Here is a 21414-nt window from a genome sequence, read left to right on the forward strand (position 1 = left end):
GTGCTACAAGCTGAGCACAGTACAATGCAGAAAACTTAGTGGGGAAAGTATCAAGCTCAGGAGCAGAGATCCCACTAGGGTGTTAAGTTTAACCCTAAATGCAGCGGCGAGGACAACTGTGCATTGGACTCCCCGCCAAGAGAACAGTGAGGAAGGATGATGGACAGAGATAGCCCGGTGCATTGTCGTGTGTTGCCTTGGCCCTGTGCCTGAGAGTCTGACCCCAAGCGCTCACATCCCGCTGATCAGCTGAGGGTGTCAGCCACTTACTGCTGACTGGGGACTCTGAGCCAGTGCTCACCTGGCAACTTCTGGATCCTGCCTTAGGAACAGCAGAAGGCGCTCGGTGTTGAGGAAGATGGCCCAGCAAGGGAAGCAGCAGAGCAGCAGGATGAGGATGCCCCTTTGGAGTATGACCCCCACGCGCTTCAAGTTCTTGCCTCCAAAGGACTTGGAAAAACATTGTTTCCGTGAACGTATAGGCCAAGGCTTCACCTTCCCAGCAGGCCTTGCGGCCCTAGGAGTCATGTCCCTCCTCTCCCCTCCCGCTGCACTGCCCTAGGGGTGGGGCTGGCCAGAGGTGGGGGGAATATGGCGGCCAGGCCCCAGACAGCCAACTGACACGGTGGCATCCTATGTGTTCTAGGACAATTGTTCCCTGCTCTTGGGAACTGAGGCTGTTCACAGGGAGCAGAGTAGTGCTTTGGGAAGGGAATATGCACAGACCTGGGTTTTGATGAAGAGAGACACCTACTGTGCAGAGGTGGCCCAATAGTTAAGGGTGACTTTGTGTTCACCTGGCTGTTTAATTGGAGAAGCCAAAGGAGACTTAGTGCAAGCTAAGCCCAGTGGGCTGAGCAGTGATGGAAAAGGTATTGATGGGAACTGAATTCAGTACAGGACCAGGAGTGCAAAAACACTTTTAACACACTTACAGGGGAGCTCAGAGCAAGGGACAAGGATAGCACAGGCCTTGCCTGTGTAGGCCAGGCCGGGAGGGCAGAACTGTCCACCAAACACAACAGGAGACATTGATCTGTCTGGGCTTCTGCACCCTGCCCAGTCAGAGGATAGGACCAGGTCAAACCCAACCAAGGAAAGTGGAGGCCCTTGGGCTAAATGACATGTAAACAGAAACTCTAAGGAGGCAGGAAGATCCCAAACAGACTGCTTTCCCCACAATCAGAGGCTCCAGTCTGATTAAGTCAGGCTAATATAAGTTCCTTGGCTTTCCGGTGCCACCTAGGATGTGTTTGCTATAGTTCCTACTGCGCGTCTCACTGCCGTGCCATTGGCATGCGGCCCTCTTGTCCTGTGGCATGAACGGAGCCTGGCGAGAGTCGCAGCTAAGTCAGCTAAGCCTCGTCCCAGGACTGAGTTACTAACTATGCTGCAACCATAGGGTGCAGTCCCCCAGGCAACCGCCAAGGACTTGTGTGGGCAATGGGGTTCTCACCTGAGACATCAGTGTGTCACAAGCCGAGGCTAAGCCAGTCCCGACTGAAATTCCAGTGACATTCACAACCTGCAAGGAAAACAAAACAAAAAAAAAAAAAAACAACAAAACAAACAAACAAACAAAAAAAAAACAGGACAAATATAGCAGGCAGCGTTGCTCAGAGCCAAGGAAACTCTGCAGCTTCTTTTCTTTGTTCTGTTTTTTGTTTGTTTGTTTGTTTGTTTTGAGATAAGGTCTTACTATGTAGCCCCTGGCTGTCCTGAACTCTCTACGTAGATCAAGCTGGCCCCGAACTCCCAGAGATTGGCCTGCCTCTGCCTCCTGGGTGCTAGGATTAAAGGCTTGTGCCATGATGCCCAGCTCGGCACCTCAGTTTCAAAGAGTTTGTATGCCCATGTGAATGCCCAGTCTCTGTGGTTCCGATGGCCACATGGATCCTTTGGGATTAGCAAACCAAAATGCCTTTTCTAATCTAGGGCCACAGCCACCTTAGGTCAACCAGGGGGAGCTTGAAGCCTCCAGCCTATTGCTCCACATTTGGTAAGAGACTCTGCCTCGTAAGAGTAAGGTGGAGAGGGAGAGAGCAGGATGCTCTCTTCCTCCTCTGGACTCAGAATGCAAACACATGCACACACGCAAACAACACCCAATGTTTATTGAGCATATACTATGTGCCAGGTTCTTCATGTACATGATGCTATGTCCAGGCACTTCCAAAGTCACTTGTACATAGGGTTATAGTTTCACATTTTAGGGGAAACCTGAGTGACAGGAATGTATTTTATTTACATTGCCTAGGTTACTTGGTGTGATCAAAAACTGGGAGGTCTTACAGCAAACCTCAGGTTTTAGTAGTCTAGTAAGGAGCTGGCTTGTGCTACCCTCTCGAGTAGATTTTGTCATTCCCCAACTACGCAGAGATTAGCCCACAGGTCAAGTGCTCACAGGGGTGGGGCAAGCGTGCTAGGAGGGAAGTGCAGTCTTCTCCCTCCTGGGTCTCACACATAGCAGCCGATGTCAACTCCAGGTGAATCACCTGCTCACTGACCTGGAGTTTTGGGTAGTGAAATGTGGTCTCTGAAGGTTTACGTGCTGAAAGTCTGGTCTTCAGTGTGTTGTAGTTGATGGGTTGTGGGGCCTTTAAGACGTGACATTTAGTGAAGGGTGGTAAAGTCACTGGGATACCAGCCTAAGATGGGGTTATATAGTTCTCGAGGGGCCCAGTAGGTAGAGTGCTTGCCTAGAATGCACCAAGCCACCACTGCATACACTGGGCATGGTGACACATGCCTGTGACCCCAGCCCTGGAAAGGTGAAAGCAGGAGGAGCTGCTCAGGGCTACCCTACTACATGGCAAGTTTGAGGTCGGGCTGGCCTCTGTGAGATCCCGGGACCTAATCTGTTCCTATGAGAACGAACTGTACAGAGAAGAAGCCAGGAACCCAAATACCTCTTGCCTTCAGCTTCGATATTTGACTGTTCCTACCAGAAACCATGGTGCCATCTGCCTGCGATGATGGAGCTCCGAGACCCCCGCTGGATCTCAGCAGAAGCTGGTGCCGTGCTCTTAACTGTCCTGAAGTGTGAGCTAAAGAAACCTTTCCCCTATAAACTGCTCAGCCACAGCAGTGCTTGAGATAGCAACAATGAAAACCTTTATCCTCAGGAGGACAATAGCAGGCCACACGTGGAGTGCTCTAAACTTACCCCACCAGACATGAAACCCAGAGGGCACGCTGCATAGCAGGGCCCAGATGTGAGGCACACACCTTGATTAAGCCAATCTAGGAGAAGGAAAGCAGAAGTACCTCACTTTATTAGAAGTGGCAGTGCCCGCTTTTAATCCCAGGACTCATCGAGAGGCAGAGGCAGGTGGATCGCTGGGTCCAAGGCAAGCCTGGTCTCCGCAGAGAGTTCCGGGACAGCCAGAGCTACACAGAAAAAGATGTCTTGAACAAACAAACAAATAAGTTTTTATTTTTCAAAACAAGGGTTCTCTGTGTAGCTTTGGCTGTCCTGGAACTTGCTCAGTAGACCAGGATGGTCCTGAACTCAGAGACCTGTCTCTCTGCCTCCCTCCAAGCGTTGGGACTAAAGGTGCATACCCACTACTGTCCCAGTTTATTTTATTTTATTTTATTTTATTTTATTTTATTTGTTCTGTTGTCTGTTGTTGTTGTTGTTGTAGCTAATGGCCTTTGGTTGGCTTAGAATACCAGTCACCCTCTATAGCTCAGGTTTGTTCAAGCTTCTACCAGACTGAGCACAGTGGGAGCTCTCTCTTACCAGGGATAACATTACAACAAAAGACGAAACAAAAACGACTAGGCCTGTAATTCCAACTGAGGCAAGAATATTGAAACTTCAAGGCCAGCTTGAACTACTGAGCAAGAAAGACCCTGTTTCAAAAACAAAATTTATAACTTATATATCTAACCATAGTGCCTTCCCAGCAATTAGTTACAAGTTAACATTAATTAAAAGCAATGTATCTCCTTGACCCATTTGTGAAGGGTTGACAGTGGCTCTCGCTGTCCAGGACCTTATCTGCAGAAAGCCCTGCCGGCGGAACATGCCGGTGCTCCCACGAACCACAGCCAAGCCTCCCATCTCATCGTGGGTCGCATTTAATCCTCTTTGTCTTTAACTCTAGAGACATAGCAGGAAAGGGAAAGGAGAGAGAGAGAGAGAGAGAGAGAGAGAGAGAGAGAGAGAGAGAGAGAGAGAGAGAGAGAGAGAGAGAGAGAGAGAGAGAGAGAGAGAGAACAATTCTGCCCTGATAGAGAAACTGTGGCTTCCGGTGTTGCACTGGGCATCCCAACATCCTAGCGGGTAGAAGGGAGGCTGGGAGGACCCAGTCACTATCCCCTTTGGAGGAGGAGTTTCTCTCCTGTCCGAAAGAGCAGATCAAAAGCGAGTTTTCTGCTACCTTACTAGCAGATGGAGAGAGAGACTTCTAAAGATGCGTGATTTCAAACCAAGCGGAAGGAAGACACTTTACAAGAGAAACTGTGCGATCTTAATGAACAGTGTAACTAATAGCTTTGGTGGTTTGGTTTTAGAATAGGGAATACGTAGTTCGTTTAGGGTAGCTGTGCACCACGTGGTCTGCTTGGGATACTCTTTTCATGTCTCCCAGGAGGCAGTGCGGTGGGCGGCGGGGGGCGGGGGGAGTATTTGTTCTGAACTCGTTCTCTTCCCAAATCTGAAGATCACGGTAGCGCGGTGGGTCAGGTACAGCCAGACCCTGCAGTTCTAACTCTGATTCTTGGGGTGTGGGTGTACCGAGCATACACACGCGCTGAGGTCATTTCCAGCACTATACAAAAACACATTAAAACTTTACTCTCGAGGTTTTATCACATCATCAGCTCAAACAGTTAGCACCTACGGAAACAGCGAGTGTCACGGCGTCCAGCTCGACTTTGCCCAGGTGTCCGCAGAAGATGGAACTGACGATGCTGATGAGAAAGATCATCAGCTGCGCCAGGAACTGCAAGGAGCAGAGAGGAGGTCACCCTCGGGCCGTCTGAGGTCGCCCCGCGCCCGCAGCTGGGGGTCCGACTCACCACCGGGCCCGCGAGCGCCGCCAGCGCCGCCGCTTCCTGCCGCACGTCGGAGGACAGCGCTTCTCGCAGGCCCAGCAGGATCCGCAGGCTGCGCTCCGGTACCGGGGCCAGCTCCGGGGGCTGGATGGCGGCGCCCAGGCTGTCCTCGGCCGGCTCCATGGTACAGGCTCAGATGGTGGCGCGATCGGCACGTGGATCCGAGAGCGGAGTAGCCACTGTGGAGTGCAGGGAGCCCTGCGGGAACCGCCCCACGCGCCACCCCGCCCCGGGCGCCGCATCCAAATCCAACCGTCGCCGAGCGCAGCACGCGGCACAAGCCTCGGTCTGGGTGACTGGAAAATGTCATCTTATAGACCCAACAAGAATTAAGCTCTGAAGGATGGTTTAGGTGGTCCCAACCAAACCCTGCTGTTGAAGGGCTGCGGTGTAGCTCAGTGAGGAATACCTACCTGTAGCAGTCCCCGAGTCCCAGCACCAACCACCAAAAGAAAAAAAAATAAATTGAACCGTTTTACACTCAACAGTGGCTAACTTTTCTAATTGTGTTCATTTTCTGTTTGCAGGATTATGCGTGTGTACTTAATCAAGCCTTCAGAGGCTGGGAGAATTTGTTAAAGCTTTGTCCTCTAGCCACCACCAGGGGGATTGTCACTCTGGGTTTTCACTGATTCACAGCCCCAGGGACCTCCCCTGCTTGCACCCCCCCCCAGGGCATTTGAGCTTCCTCCGATGCTTAGTAAACGCTGTTTACTCATGGAATAATAATCTACAATCCAGAGACATATCATAAAATGTATTTAATAGAAGTCACACAGTAAGAATATGGAAGCAGTTCAGATATAGGTTTGTATCTTAGAAAACAATAGGCAGAAGAAATAGGAATTCCACCCCTGAATGAAGACAGTAGTACCCAGCAGTGCATGTTTGACAGTGGCGGATGAATTAATACTCCACCACCATCTCCCCCACATTGTCTTAGGCCACAATATGGTGTTTACCTAATTCTTTATTAGAAAAACGACATTTTTGAATACTCAGTTCATAATACCCATAGGCACAGTTGAATTCTGTTAGCTCAAATGACCGGCCACTGCCAGCTCTGTGAAATTTCTATGTGTCCAAAACTGCACGTGGTCCCAGACCTACAGTGATTCACTTTCCACGGGCTCAACTTTACAATCGGGTGCAAAAATGGCATGTATTCAGTAGAGACTGCTTTTGAACTGGGAGCTTTTCCTGGGTTCACAATGTGTGACACCATCCTTTGGAGACACGGGACAGTGGCAGTGAGCTACAGGCTCCAGGTGGCCCTGCAATTCAATATTCTAGTTGGTACAATGTTTCCAACACTAGTATTTAGTAAGTTAAGTATATTGTATACATTATCCACCCTTGGAGCGTGTCCTCTCTCTGTCTCCGTCTCTCTCGTCTATGTCTCTTTGTCTCTCTGCTTCTATCTCTTGGGTGTGTGTGTGTGTGTGTGTCTCCATCTCTCTGTCTCTCTCAAATACACACACAGACACACAGACACACAGACACAGGCACACACACACACACACACACACACACACACACACACACAGAGAGAGAGAGAGAGAGAGAGAGAGAGAGAGAGAGAGACTTCCATGTTAGAGGGCCCTGAACATGCTGAGTATATGATTGTCTACCTCAGCAATATCCCCAGCCCCTGATATTTTCGATGTGTGGTGGATTTGTCAGGCCTTAACTTCACAGACTGAGGAGCACCTGCATTGCTGGATTATTCATTCCTACATTATTCAGTTCTGATATAGACTCTCACTAAAATCCCACCCACCAAGACTAAGACTACCCCGAGGAATAGGAGCCCTCGACGTAGGGCCAACTGTTTCCCAGACAGTTTATTGCTGTCCTTTGGATGGACAGGCAAAGCTTGTTGCTGGTTCATCTGCTGGTCCAATTGAATCTCATCTTTTTTTTCAAGATCTGTCATCATGATTTCTCCATGGCTCTCAGGACCCACTGTGGGGAAAGAAGTCTTAGTGAGTAGCTTGAAAGGATTCTTATTTTCATATGTACAAATGGTGGTTATTATTCGAGATTGTTGCTAGGAGAAAGTTGATTTGAGAAGCAGTTGTTGAGAGAGGGGGGAAGGAGGGAGGGAGGGAGAAAGGAAGGAAGGAAGGAAGGAAGGAAGGAAGGAAGGAAGGAAGGCAAGCATCATTAACTGTCAGGCAAGAGATCTTAGGGCTATGCTGCAGGGGAAGGTGCTGCTGATCCTTTAAATGACTATTCAAGTTGTTTTTGTTTGTTTCAGGTAAGGCACTGTAGAGAAAACCATAACAAATCCTTCAAAATTGCCAAGTCAAACTGACCCACTCCCAGGTCACAAGAGTATCCTACAGAAAGGAATCCAAGAGTACACACTATAAACGACTTACAAGTTTGCATTGCTAATGGTTTGTTCAGAGTAAACTTTCAATCTAAAAGTCATTCAAATGGGCTCGGGAGAAAATCGATCTTCAATCACCTTGGCCAGCCCTGCCCCGCTACAGCATCTCTGAGACAAGGCCAAGCACTTAGCCAGAGGAACAGGGTGAAACTCTGGAATTATTTATTTCCCATCTCTGTATAGTAAGAGGAGGAGGAGGTAGGCAGGTCTCCCTCCAACTTCCCAGATTTCCAGCACGGTGGATAGAGCACAATTTAAAGATACAATTCCTGGTTTTGTCTATTGTGACGGACGGAAGATCGAACTCCATGCCCGGAGCTGCTGAGGGAGCTGCGTCTGGGGCACCCTCCGCCCTCATCTTCGGGTTGTGCTCACTGGCTTTGTACTTGGTCAAGAAATGGCTCTGGAGCCATCCAAGCAGGAGTAAAGGCCTTTTAGAAACACTTGTGGTCGTTCCTTCAGCAGTCGGACTATTAAAACAATGGTTCCCAAGAAATTGGCATTTCCCCAGGAAGAAGAAGAAGGAAGAAGAAAATGGCTGCCACCTGGGGCCAACCAGAGTGGAGCTTCTCTCCCACAAAGAGATTTCACAGTTCTGACAATCTTGAAGGAAAGACTATCAGTGATGGACCACGTGTCCACCAGGATGGCATGCACGCCTAAGCACTGCTTGTGCCCTCTGCTTAAACCTACACTCCATATCAGGATCCTGAAGATATACCTGAGAGGAAGAAGGGAGGTGTCGCTGGGCCTTTTTATTTGTTCCTCTTCCCAATGCAGCCATACTGGATAATAACCCTCCACCCCTTATCTGCTTCTCAGAATTGCTTGTCTGTTCAGCTGAACCATTGACAGGTACTGAGCCTACATTAGGGCTACCAGGGCTCTGCCCCTAACAGTGTTGTAACAGCCCTTGTTTGGCTGATGGTCTCAGAGCACCTCTAGTGACTCCATAAACTGCTCTGGTCAGCCAGCGTGGGGAGCCAGAGAGCTTTCTAGGATCAGGCTTCTAAGGGGCAGACAGCTACTTAATAAGCATTTCAGACAGGAAATGATAAACTAGGACACAGCTCAAGACACTCACAGAACTGGTTACAGGACTTCCCACCCCCAAAGACCCACTGAGTACCAAGAAAGATAAGGACTCACAAGAAGACTCGAGGCTCATGGCCTTGTGGAGTAAGAACACTAACAGGAAATCACACTGAGAACTTTCTAAGAGAAACATAAAAGCAGGGTGCCTAGCAACCTAAGAAGAAGATTGGCATCAGCTTTCTTCAGAAGCCTGAGAAGGCACGCGTGTGACTGAGAAAGCACACCTTGTCGGAAATGCTTGGGAACAGAAGTATTTCATTTTCCAGTGGTTTGGCTTTCAAAATATTTCAGATTAGCGATTTCCAATCTGTGCACAGTGGCCTCTGAGTTCTGACAAAATAATTTGGAACATCATACTCCTGGTTTCTCCAGGCATGGCGATGCACACCTGTAATGTCAGCTTGGGAAGTAGAGGCAGGAGAGTCAGAACTTCAAGGTTATCCTCACCTAAAAGCCAATTCAAGGCTAGTCTGGGTTTATAAAGATGCTGTCTCAAAGAACCAAAGACAAGCAAAATGTTTAAAATTGAGCAATACCAGGTCACATTTACAGAATACTTAGGTTGTGTCTGGCAGTTCCGGACATGTAGTCCTCAGAGCTACACGACTGGGTAAGTTTAATTATTTCCCACATTTTACCAACTGGCCCTTCCTCCCAAGGTAATTGTAAAATCGGGGTAAAATTAAAAAATAAAAATAAAATAAAGTGAATTAAAAAGAGCATCTTGAAGGTGGTAGAGAGCTAATAGCACGTACACGCATACACACTACACACACACACACACACACACACACACACACACACACTCCCAAAACAAGATCATGAGGAAGCTAGAAACCTGAGGGGTGAGCCAGCCTCTGGGGCAGCTTTGCTCTGATAGTTCCATATTTGGACATGGGGCTCAGGGCTGAGCAGTACCTGTTAAGGGTGGGCCCTGCTAAACCTCCCCGTGTCTGGGCTTGAAGCCCTAAAGGACTGTATGCAGGATTTAAAGATGGCCCCAGAATAGGCCAGCCTCACACTAACTACCTCTTACCTTCAGGTCAGTGAGAGCTTTTGGGAATCTCAACCTCTGAAATTTCCCTAGACTGCTGTGAAACCTCAGTGTCTAACAAGAGTAAAAAAAAGTCCTAATTAAAGACAGACAGCTTTAGGTCAGACCTCATGTGATTCAGAAAACAATGTTCAAGGATAACCAGACACCAAGAACAGAATCAGAGGAACAACAGACCACTGCCAATTGACCACTGCTCGCCTTCTAGAAACTAAAGCAGAAGATTATAAAGGAGTATTGGGGCCTGTGGCACCCTTTTTCGAAAGACCCTACATATCCACATTACAAAAGCATCATGTGGAAAATGTTACTCCCACAACCTTCTGATATCAGAGAGACTTTGCATAATAGGTCACCATGATTTCCTCCCCCGTATCCCATACCTAGTAGACAGCACCTTCAGAAGACCCACACCTCCACGCCTTTCTGCCACTTCAGATGCTTCTCCATAAACTTCAATTACCTGTTCCTCCTTCGTGTCTCATGGTGTGGGGACTCCCACACCTACAGACACAGCTAAATATTTTTTTCTTCATTATGTAAGCCGCAGATTGCAGGAAGGTAGAAGGAAGCCACTTTACCTCCCTTACAGGAGTGAAAAGTTAATAACTAATTGTCCAAGGAACTGGGGATTTGGAAGGATTCCCAAACTGAGAGTAAAACAGCCTGATGTAATTGCATTTGCATGATGCAAAGGTCCAAGCAAGAGCCTGCTTAAAGTGAGCGATGCTTAGCCAACTACATCCTGTTAAGCGAGCACGCAAACACCAGCTTCCAAGGCTTGCTCCTCACATAGAAATGCTAAGTATCAGAAATGTCTGGAGCTCAGCATAAAGGAAGGATAAATTTGACAGGGAATGATCTACCAGTCCCCTACTCTCAGTAGTACATGGTTTTATATACAAAGTGATATGTCTACTGTACCCCACAAATAAACACAATTATTGCATGTGGACCAGACACTTTCAATGCGCTTTTTAAAAAGAAAAGAAAGGCCTGTGGAATACTTGCAGAGGTACCGAGATTAGCAGGGGGCCTGAGAAGCTTCAACCATCCAACACAGTCTGTTACTATATGGAATCAAAGCAAACTAACTTCAAGTCAATTTATCTCAGAGTGGGTATAACTCGACTTGACGTCTGTTTCCAAAACATTAGTACCTTGCGTGAGAGCTCACAGCAGCTAATCCAGATGTGTCCCACAAATGCCCCTCCAGTCCTATATAGCAGGTCTGCCCCAGAGCTGAGAAAATTGTAGCTTACCTGGGTGAGCAGGCTCCTGAGAGACAGCAGAATTCAGGGCCACATTTACCTTCAAATTGGCATGTACTTGAGCCTAGAAAAGTAAAGAAGCTCCAAGTAAGCTCAGGTGGTAGCGGGGGACAGCGGGGAGCATTGCTAAGCATGGCCACCTGGTGTAGGAGAAGTCATGCCCCTTAGCCTGGGACAAAGCTTCTCTGGTTCACTACAGAGCTCTCTTCCAGAAGACTGAAACAGGTTCCTGAGTAGGAAGGGGGTAGACTAATCTGAGGAGGAGGCTGACCAAGGTTGTTGAGAACGTCCCCTTCTTCATCGTCTTACTTCAGCTGCCTTTCTGCCTTTCCAGACCTCAGGTTGACCCTGAGAAGGTGAGAAGGTGGTGGGAGAAGAAAGCATACAGTCTCTCTCTCTCTCTCTCTCTCTCTCTCTCTCTCTCTCTCTCTCTCTCTCTCGCACACACACACAAACACACACACACACACACACACACACACACTCACACTCACACAGTACAAGGATGAACGTGGAGAAAGTCTCTCTAGCTCCAATTCTTCTGAAACTGACTTTTCACAGCAAGAGGTCAGAAATTGACCTATTTTACTATTCACTGAGCAAACAAAGGGGTGTGAGCTGGGCCAGGGTCACACAACCCTTCACCTCAAAATCCAGTGAAAACAAAACAAACCCAATAATAATAATAATAATAATAATAATAAAGCGTAAAAAATAGCATAGGAAAAAAAAACTTCTCAAAATGAAAGAATGCTTGCCACATCCGGTCTGGTTTGGCATCTGCTGAAAGACTCGGGTAACAGTGAGGATGGTTGGTCACCTACCTGTTGACAGGCGAGTTTCCAATTAAGCCGAGCAATAAAAACCAGGAAGCACGAAGTCTGACAGACAGAGCAGATGATGATTCCTGACCACAGACCTGCACGGGGAGATACATGACAGCTTAGCTCATGGAGACAATGTCCACACTAAGTCAAGTAGTCAGGCAAGGTAGAGCCCTCAGTAGGAGAGAGACCTCCATCTTGCAGAGACCCAGTACCCACTAAGGCTACCTGACATGATTCGTGATGTCAGAGCAAAATGTCCAGGAAGCTATTTGGGTCCTTTCTGCTTGTGGTGATTGGATATTAAGAAAAGGGCCAGGTGTTAGAAAATACTTTCTCCAGAAAAACTACTGTTCTATGCTCCTCAAAAAAGACTAACTTTTTTTTTTACATATGTGGCCTATGTATACATATTTGTATGTTTACATGTGTGTGGGCATGTTGGGAGGGTGCCCATGCATGTAGGGAGGCTTGAGGTTGACATCAGCTGTCTTCCTTAATTGCTCTCCGCCTACATATTGAGGCAGGGTCTCCCTCCACCTTATGTCTTGAGGCAGGGTCTCCCTCCACCTTATGCTTTGAGGCAGGGTCTCCCTCCACCTTATGTTTGAGGCAGGGTCTCCTTCCACCTTATGTCTTGAGGCAGGGTCTCCCTCCACCTTATGTCTTGAGGCAGGGTCTCCCTCCACCTTATGTCTTGAGGCAGGGTCTCCCTCCACCTTATGTCTTGAGGCAGGGTCTCCCTCCACCTTATGTCTTGAGGCAGGGTCTCCCTCCACCTTATGCTTTGAGGCAGGGTCTCCCTCCACCTTATGTTTGAGGCAGGGTCTCCCTCCACCTTATGTCTTGAGGCAGGGTCTCCCTCCACCTTATGCTTTGAGGCAGGGTCTCCCTCCACCTTATGTCTTGATGCAGCATCTGAACCCAGAGCTCCATGTTCTGGAAATCTGACTATGCAGCTTGCTCTTCTGATTCCCCAACTTTGCCTCCACACAAGACCATATCTGTTCAGCTGCTTTCAGTCAGGACTCACCTCATCCCCCATGATTCTCTCCCACTCCTCTCCTTGCCTTTCAAATTTCTGCCAAGACACATGGGGGATGTGGGGTGCAGGGGGGTGATTCCCTCATATAAAAAGATCCAAATACACAGACTTTGCAAACCAATCAAATCCACAGAAGGGCTGAGGCTAAGTCTAGAGTTGTGGTTCACCTTTACTCTGCTCTTTGGTGCCAGCTGCCGTCACATCTTATTTATCAGGAGTGGTCAGTGGGCTCCTCTCAGGAGTGAGTCAATGGCCACCTGCCAGTTCTAGGATGGAGTAAAAAGGCCTCTGGCCTCCTTCTTCAAATGCTCAGTTTTGCATAGAAACTTCACGCTCGTTCCAAACATACCTGCTTAGCTCTAGCTGTAATTTGAGTAACAAACTTGATTTCCACTAATGCCATAATCCCTATTAAAAGGTGCAGGATGATTACCAGAACTCTCTGGGCAGAGCCATAATTTACCTATTTAAAAAAAAAGTACAGGAAATTGATAACCACTGTGTAGTCAGCCTACTTGTAAGAACCTGCAGCCTTCTGGGGCACTTCTGGGAACCTTGTACACGCTACATACTGCACACTCCACTGCTGGCAACATAAAAGATAAAACCAACCTATACTGTATTTCTATTTAAGAGGCCATTAGAAGGACTGAGTGCATGGTCTCACACAGCCCTCACCTCCCCAGGGCCTCAGCTCTTCCCCTCCAAGAATCCCCAGCTCCCTCTACTTTGTGCACAACAGATGCACCTCATCAAACCAGTAAATGGGCCAAATATAGACTTTGGGATATAAATGTATCTATATTTGAAAGCAGATAACTTTCTAAAATTTTAACTCAGCCAGACACGGGGACACACACCTGTAATCCCAGCACTTAGGAGGCTAAGGTAGGCTGATCCCATGTTCAAGGCCTGCTTGGACTACATAGGAAAACGCTAAAAAAAAAAAAAAACAACAACAACAACAAAACAAAGTTGGATGTAGCTGGGCATGATGGTGCCTGCCTTGAATCCCTGAACTCAGGAGGCAGAGGCAGAGGCAGAACCCTCTGTGTGTTCTAGGTCAGCCTGGTCTACATAGTGAGTTTCAGCACAACCAGAGTTATAGTGAAACTCTTTTTTTTAAAAGTAACTTTAAGATGTATCACTTGCTGTATAAAATGATGTCACAAGGAGATAAGCTCATTACCTTGGCCTACAAAGTCCACATTCTCTGCATATATCAAAGCACCACTTTGTGCTCCGTTAACGTTCATAATTGTGTTCGTCAATTAAAATATTAATAAAAATATACAAGTGACTATAAAATGTCCTCTTAGTATTCTGTACTGACTGCATGTTATAATAATAATAATTTGGAAATGTGTTAAATAAAAATACTACTCAAAAACCAGACTCCTCTGATGTTTCCACTGGCCTGCCGTCAGCATATCCAAGCCATGAACAACACCGGAAATTCGGCTAACAGCCGCACCTCCACGGCCACGAACTCTGGCAATCTCCTTCTTCGGACAACTCCAATATTTTTAATTAAAATATTATTGAACTTGAGAAAATGGAAGGACACAAGTAAAGACGTGGGACTGGAGGTCCTCAGCAGCTATCAGATGACTCCTGATCACCTTCGAGACTCTGTCACACTGATGGATCCAAACAAATCACGCCCGAGTCAGTCAGTCCTTCACCCCAGAGACAATAGCTAGGCTTTCCTACAACCATTTATTCATAGCCAATACATTCTCAATTATTATTTTAGAAACCAAAGCCAGACAATTATCTATCTCCCTACTTGTTTTTTTTTCCAGATGAGCCCTGGTAATTTCAGAGCACATGGGTTCAGTTCTTTGCTCCAAACACAGCAAAGTCATACAGAGGAGTCTGCCCCACCACCCTTCGCTCTACACATCCCTCTGCAGAGATGTGTGAGATACATGGGTGATAAGTGGGGAGCAGAGGCCGAAGAAGGGGACAAAGGCGACAAGGAGGCCATCGCCAGCCTTGCCCTTACTGCTGAGAACACAGGGCGCTGTTCTAGCAAGGTCTATGTCCAGTCCCATGCATCCTAACCTAAGGCTTCCCCACCTCACCTCAAACTCCCCAAGATACTAGAGGAGGAAGGCCCTGGTACCCCAAAGCCATGGTGAGGGACTCACAGCACTGTGAGCCCTTGTTAAAGGAATAGAGCAAGAGCTACATACAAGATGTTTGCCAGTACTTCAGAGGTCCTGGACGTTAAGTCTGATGACTAAGGACTGGCTGACTAAGAAGGAGGAGACTAGAAAGACCCTTTACTGTGTTCCCATGCTGACACATGAGCAAGAGGGGAGTGGCCAGGCAGCTCTGGGATCATAGCCACTTCTCATCCACTGTGTGCACTCTCACTCTGACACTGTACAGGAGGAGTATGGGAAGCAGAGCGAAGTTTCCATGTGCTTGGCCATCATCCCTGGGCCTGTGGGCAGCTGGCTGGCCTGCCTTCCCACAATGAGGCTTACCAATCACTCCCAGCTTGGCAACGAACATCAGTGAGATCCCGATGGGGAGGCCGATGACATAATAGCCGATGGCATTAACGATGGCTCCAACCTTCTGGTTTCCAGTGCCCCTCAGAACGCCACCACAGGTACACTGTGGGCAGGTGACATCCATCAGCGTAAACACATCTGGGGCTTCTAAAGACCCCCACCTCCCAAACATAGAACACCTCTCTGTGGTCCTCAGACTTGAACAAGATTCTGTGATGACACTTTGCAGAAGCGACCCTGCTGCTCCCTATCAACAGCAGCCCCTCTTGACCACTCTAGCCTCCCTTCCCACGTGAAATGCATCATCATCAGAAGAAATAGCTTACGCAGACCATGAAGGTGTTTGGGGGAATTGAGCTTGGTACTCACGGCAAGAGCTTCAAAGAGGTGGGACACAGCGTAAATGGGGACCACTTGAGCCACCAAGGCCACAATATCCCTGTGTCAGGAAACAAAGCACATGGTGATTAGTGAGAGAGGAAGGGCTGGAGAGATAACATGGTTAACCAGGGCTGGTTAAGAGCACATGTTCTTGCAGAGGACCAAGGTTCAATTCCTAGCCCCACGTGGCAGCTTATAACTACCAGGGACTGCAGTTCCAGGGGATCCAAGAACCTCTTCTGGCTTCCATGGCATGTCTCAGACATGCATGTGGCACACAGACACACATGCAGGCAAACATCCACACCCACAAAAAAGCAAAATAAAAAAGACACGAGAATCAGAGGCCATGAATCCCAGGAGAGGAGACCCCATGTGTACCCTCGCTCAACAAGCCTTGGGCTCTTTGTCCAGATGCCCTGGTATATTCATAGCACCCAGCAGCCCAAGTGGGGACAAACCTACCATTGTATGACCCACGTCAGAAACCAATGTTCTAATATATCTCATAGCTTTTAGGGAACAAAATAACAAGCAATCCACTTAAAACATGTAATTCATAAAAACCAGTGATATGCTCTAATTCCCATTTTCCCACCTAAAACAACATTTAGATCACATGCCCACCCTCCTTTTAACCCAATTTCTGAGCCAGGTCTTGGAAGCTGTCTGGATGATGTATTACAGGGTGGATGCTCATGTGTGCTCTGCATGGAGTGTGTCTCAGCCCAGAGCATCCGTCTCGCATGCGTGAGGCTGTGTTTGGTCCCGACACCATTGAACTATAACTTCTTCCCACTCAACCAAATCTGGTAAGAGTAAATGTCCCAAATGTATCCCAGGGTTCTCACTGCTGGACATGGGATCTGCTCTTAACGCTACAGGATTCTGACTGAGAAGAAAAATAAAACTAGGAGAGACACCCTTGGGGGCACTGATTGCAGAGTGCAGAGAGAGAGAGAGAGAGAGAGAGAGAGAGAGAGAGAGAGGTCTGGCAGAAGATATTTGCAGAATGAATGAATAATGAATCGAGCACGGAATGGAGGGTCTCTTCCTTCCCTCAAGCCGGTCCAGGAACACCGTTGTTTGTTAAAATGAGCTTTGAATGAGAGGGATAGGCACACAAGTCTGATGACCACCGTCTCTCAGGCTCCTGCATGTCTGCCCCGTCTCCACAGATAACAAATCTTGCCACTCCTGTGCTTGTCTGATGTTTATGAAAATAGAAGCCAATACAAAGGAATCTGAGGAGACTCCCCCCTGCCTCTCATGTGCCCTCCTCTGTGGCACTCACTCTGGCTTGTTCTGCCTACAGATGACATTCTCTCTTCTAGTCCACGGAAATGTGCTCTCCGTGTGATGCTCCCCAATCCCGTCTACTGTGATTTCATCTTGAGTGTTAATTTCTTTCTTTCCTATTTTGGGGGCCATGGGGAGTAGTGATACCACAAATGGAAGCAAAACCTTATAGGCACACACTAAATGCATGCTCTCCCACTGAGCCCCACACTTGGACTTTCAAATAGATAATTAACTCAGTTTTGTAGTACTAAGGGTCAAACCCAGAGCTTCCAGTTTAGAAGGCACTGAGCTGAATCTCCAGCCCTAATGTGGGCTTTTGAATCGGTTTTGCTGACTGAGAATGGTCAGGTTTTCTTTGTGTGTGTGCAAACTGTCAGGTCTGGGTGCTACCTGGACACATTTGCTTCATAAGAAATGCAGGTGTTTCCTCTTCGTGCTTGGAAATCTAAACATCACAGCTACCTCTATTCTAATGGCTTGAAAACGTTTTCCCTTGAAGTCTTCTGGAATCAGAGCCTTTTTGGCATTTTAAAACAAGTTTCCCTTGTTTGTCACTATATTTAGAGCTCCAGTTTTTATGGGGTCGATATTTACAGAGATTTTATCTTCTGTGTTTTCGTTGTCTTTGTTTTGTTCTTTTTATTGACACTGAGCTGACCTCAAACCTGTTATTCTCCTGCCTCAGTCTCTTGACTAGGGAAATTATAGGCACAGGCCACTCGCCTGGCTGTGTTCTTCTAGGTTTTCATTTTCCTTGCAAAAAAAGTTTGTGAGAATTAATCTCTTAAGGTTTTTTAAAACAATCAGGTTTAGTTGTTTTGGTAGTCTGTCTGTCTGCTGCAAACTTTACCCTAGGGAAAAAACTGAAGATCTAAATAAAGTGATTTCCTTATGAGAAATAAAGGAAACTCGTTTCAAAATGCCCTTCTGGTGAGAGTTACAGAGCTGTCACTTGGACGATGTCCTTGGCTGTGGCTGGAGGCAGAGGGGGACAAGGTAGATAAATAGAGCCTGGGGTGTGTCCACCTGCAGATAGATTTGGTTCACCCCTTTCTTTGTGTTCTCCATGGTGATTAGCTGAGCTAGGATTTCTTCTGTTTCACTTACTCTGCCAGTTTGGTCATGCCCACTGAATGACAGGGACATATTTTGAGAAGTGTCTTATCCAATTATCCAATCACATCAATCACATAGTGATGGCACTGAGTGAACATCACAGAAGGAGGTCACACAAACCTAGATGGTTTAGCCTGCCACTTAGACGAGAGAGACAGAGAGAGAGAGAGAGAGAGAGAGAGAGAGAGAGAGAGAGAGAGACAGAGACAGAGACAGAGAGAGACAGAGAGAGACAGAGAGAGAGAAGAAGGAGGTAGGGAGGGAGGGAGGGAGGGAGGGAGGGAGGGAGGGAGGGAGGAAGGGATTATATATCTGTTTTTGTCTGTTGCAGCCTACTGCTCCTAGGGTCTGATAAACAAAAGACATGAAGTAAAAGCAAACACGAGAGAGCGAACACTAGGATTGAGGGATGTGGTGCGGCCATGTCACGGAGCTGCTGTGGGTATAGCAGGACACGCTGTGTGCCACAGCAAACTTTTCAAGTGCAGAGAGAACACTCTAAATGATTAAAGGTTTAGGGGCGTGGGGAGTGAATGTGATCAAAGTATATCATAAACACAGATGAAAATATAACAATTAGATTGCTTTTTAAAATTTGTTCATTATTATTTTATATGTGTGGGTGTTGCCTGAATGTATGTCTGTGCACCACATGTGTAACTGGTGTGCCTTTGGGGGCCAGAAAAGAACATCAGATCCCCTGGAATTGGAGTTACACGTGGTTATGAGCTATTGCTACTGGGAACTCCTAAGGCCTCTGAAGAGCAGCCAGTGCTCTTAAATGCTAAGTTATCTCCCCGGCCCCTAAATGCATTTTTTAATGTGTCCCAGGGTTCTTTACTTGAGAATAAAATCAGCGACATAGGATCAGAATCAAGAACATCACTGAGCTTCCTGCCAACCTCCTCCTCCCACAGTTCTTAGTCTGACCTTTTGTGCTTGCAATCACTCCCCAGTAAATAAAAAGCCTAACTTGTCTGCTGGCAGCGCACACTGCAGGCTCTCCCCCTGCCTTCTCTCCTTTCTCTGCCTGGATCCCTGGGCAGGGAATGCACCTCAGTTTGAATGTATGGGAGAGTCCAGAGCAGTGGCAGAAGTTGAGTGTAGTGAAGTCAGGGCGCCTGGAGCCTGGGGTACCAAAGTAGGATCCAGGGAGCAGAGGGAAGGATGCAGGATCCCCTAAGAAAGGGGACTCTGTAGCCTTAAGCTCCTCTCATTGGAAACAGCCAATGCTGGATGGCTTGCCCTTCTGGTAAAAGTTACAGAACCTCCCTGGACTGCATCCTTTCCTGGTCAAGCCTTAACAGTGGTCTGCTGTAGGGCGAGCTTCACGAACCGCAAGAACATGAAGCTCTCAGACCTTTCCTCCCTTGGCTCTTTCTCCTGGGCCTGCTCCAGGTCCTCTCCTTCGTGCAAAACCCGAGGCTTCCTGTTAGCTTTCTCTGCCTACTCCTCCAGCAGGGGGTGAGGCCTAACCCTAGTTCCTGAAACTAAGCCGAGGTCATCTGGCTGAAGACCATTCCAAAGACAATCCCCAGGTTGACCCCACTCTGGCCGGGGTGTACAGTAGCATGACTCTCCTCTCCAGCGCCTGGGCGATCGTTCCAGCTCTTTCTGCAAAGACTTTACACCCAGGACTCCTGCTCATCTACTTTAACGGCCCCTGAGTGGGCAGTACAGACCCAGCGTCTGCTTGGCCATCTCCTCCTCTATTTGGAGGTCTCCAGGCCAACCTGGGGCACGCGGCCCACACCAACCTAAAGTCACAGTATACCAGCCCAACCTAAAGTCCACAGTATACCAGCCCAACCTAAAGTCCACAGTATACCAGCCCAACCTAAAGTCCACAGTATACCAGCCCAACCTAAAGTCCACAGTATACCAGCCTTCACAGAATTCACATGGGAGGCACAGGAAGTCTCTCTTCCATCTGAACCTGGCCCAACCTCCAATCTGACTCCATGCCCATCCTTTGAGAAAGAAAAAACTGTGAGACCTATTTGTGGTGGCCTTCCTCACCCACCCTGAGGTGAGAAATCTTATAAAAGATGGTCTGGGGCTGAGAAACTGCCAGCCTACCCTTCAAAAGAGAAGCAGATGAGGGAGGAACTGGGGCAGCTGTATCTGACCCAGTAGCTTTTTGGATCCACAAAGAAAAAGGCCGGTTTGCAATCTGTGGTTGCTAATAAAGTTATCCCACAATGAGGAGGGCCTCTACGGCATTTCTATACAGCGACAGCATCCAAGCCAGCCTCCTTTAGGAGGACAAGATCCCTACGGAGGACAGAGTGGATTTGTTCGTCTCGTCAACCTTCGGCTCAATGCCATGATATCTAACACAGCTCACTGATGAGATGTTTAACATTTGTCTATATGCCAAACATACTCTAAAACTCTAAACACTGGGCGGTTTGACAGATCTGAGATACCAACGTGACTCCAGCCACCAGGATAAGCATCCCGATCCATTCCCTGAGGCCGACGTACATTAGACCCCAAAAATATTGAGATGTTGGAATATTCATATAGATGTTATGGCATATCTCGGGGAGGAGACATAAGTCTATACACAAAGGTGACATCTTTTGCACATGTTATCGGGGGTACTTGCCCCTACCCCTGAGCTTTCCAGCAGCCATCAAATAGTCTTCTGCAGCCAGCAGGCTCAAACCTGAAAGCTAACTGCTAATAATTGTTTGGTGCAGCAGCTGCTGCAGAAGAAAAAAAAATCCAGGCTGAATGGTAGTGTCAGGCGTCGGGGTCCTTTGGGAGCTTTGGAAATGGTCGAAATGTTTCAACAAGTATCAATGGAGACAGACCTACACATCTGCTTGTGAACTCCAGCAACTTTTGGCAGGTTCTGGGGTCTTCCCCTCCTCTCCAGGTTAGACCACTCTTATTCAATCGGTCCCATTGTTGAGCCTACTTCCATACCAACATTTGGCCAGTCTCAGCCTATACATTTGGGTTTTCAGTACAGGGGGCATTGGAATTCAGTGGAGCAGAAAGAGACAAGTGCTTTTAGGATTCACTGAGACACACTCACCTGAGACACACCCCCAGGACATGTGGCTTCCTTGGCAGGGAGCTCAGGTGAGCTAGCCTCCAGGACTCCACCTGCAACTGTAGGCAGAGGGGACTTGTTCTTCCCTCAGCCTTCGAGACTCCAACTCCACGCTGCAGATGAGAACCTGACTGCTCCCACAACAGTTTTAAGCCCCTAGATTTCAAGAGCACTCAGTGCCCCCACGGAGCTGTTGCCCTGGATATGTGCAGAGCCATAACACAGCTCAGACCCAATCCTTGCTTTCAACCAGGGGGCAGCTCTTGGTTAGCATCTTA

The 21414-nt window shown here is 47.8% G+C and overlaps 2 protein-coding genes across 5 annotated transcripts in view; both read right to left on the reverse strand.

Moving 5' to 3' along the window:
* Slc47a2 (solute carrier family 47 member 2) overlaps positions 1-5282 on the reverse strand; it is a 42611-nt gene extending 37329 nt beyond the window's left edge. Inside the window, exons 1-4 of one of the 2 annotated variants that reach the window (XM_087573623.1) lie at positions 5029-5282; positions 4851-4952; positions 1457-1525; positions 302-450 (exon numbers count right to left, since the gene is read on the reverse strand). In XM_087573623.1, the coding sequence (XP_087429749.1) occupies positions 302-450; positions 1457-1525; positions 4851-4952; positions 5029-5187 (479 nt within the window). In that variant the 5' untranslated portion in view covers positions 5188-5282. 2 annotated transcript variants of the gene reach the window in all.
* A 528-nt stretch (positions 5283-5810) lies between these two features.
* Positions 5811-21414, reverse strand: part of Slc47a1 (solute carrier family 47 member 1) — a 53581-nt gene continuing 37977 nt past the window's right edge. For 2 of the 3 annotated variants that reach the window (XM_087572890.1, XM_087572891.1), the window contains 5 exons: positions 15643-15712; positions 15244-15376; positions 11704-11798; positions 10871-10943; positions 5811-7029 (listed from right to left, as the gene is read on the reverse strand). In XM_087572890.1, the coding sequence (XP_087429016.1) occupies positions 6803-7029; positions 10871-10943; positions 11704-11798; positions 15244-15376; positions 15643-15712 (598 nt within the window). In that variant the 3' untranslated portion in view covers positions 5811-6802. 3 annotated transcript variants of the gene reach the window in all.

This window comes from Rattus norvegicus, chromosome 10, assembly GCF_021556685.1.
Source record: "Rattus norvegicus strain SHRSP/BbbUtx chromosome 10, alternate assembly SHRSP_T2T, whole genome shotgun sequence".
NCBI lineage: Eukaryota > Metazoa > Chordata > Mammalia > Rodentia > Muridae > Rattus > Rattus norvegicus.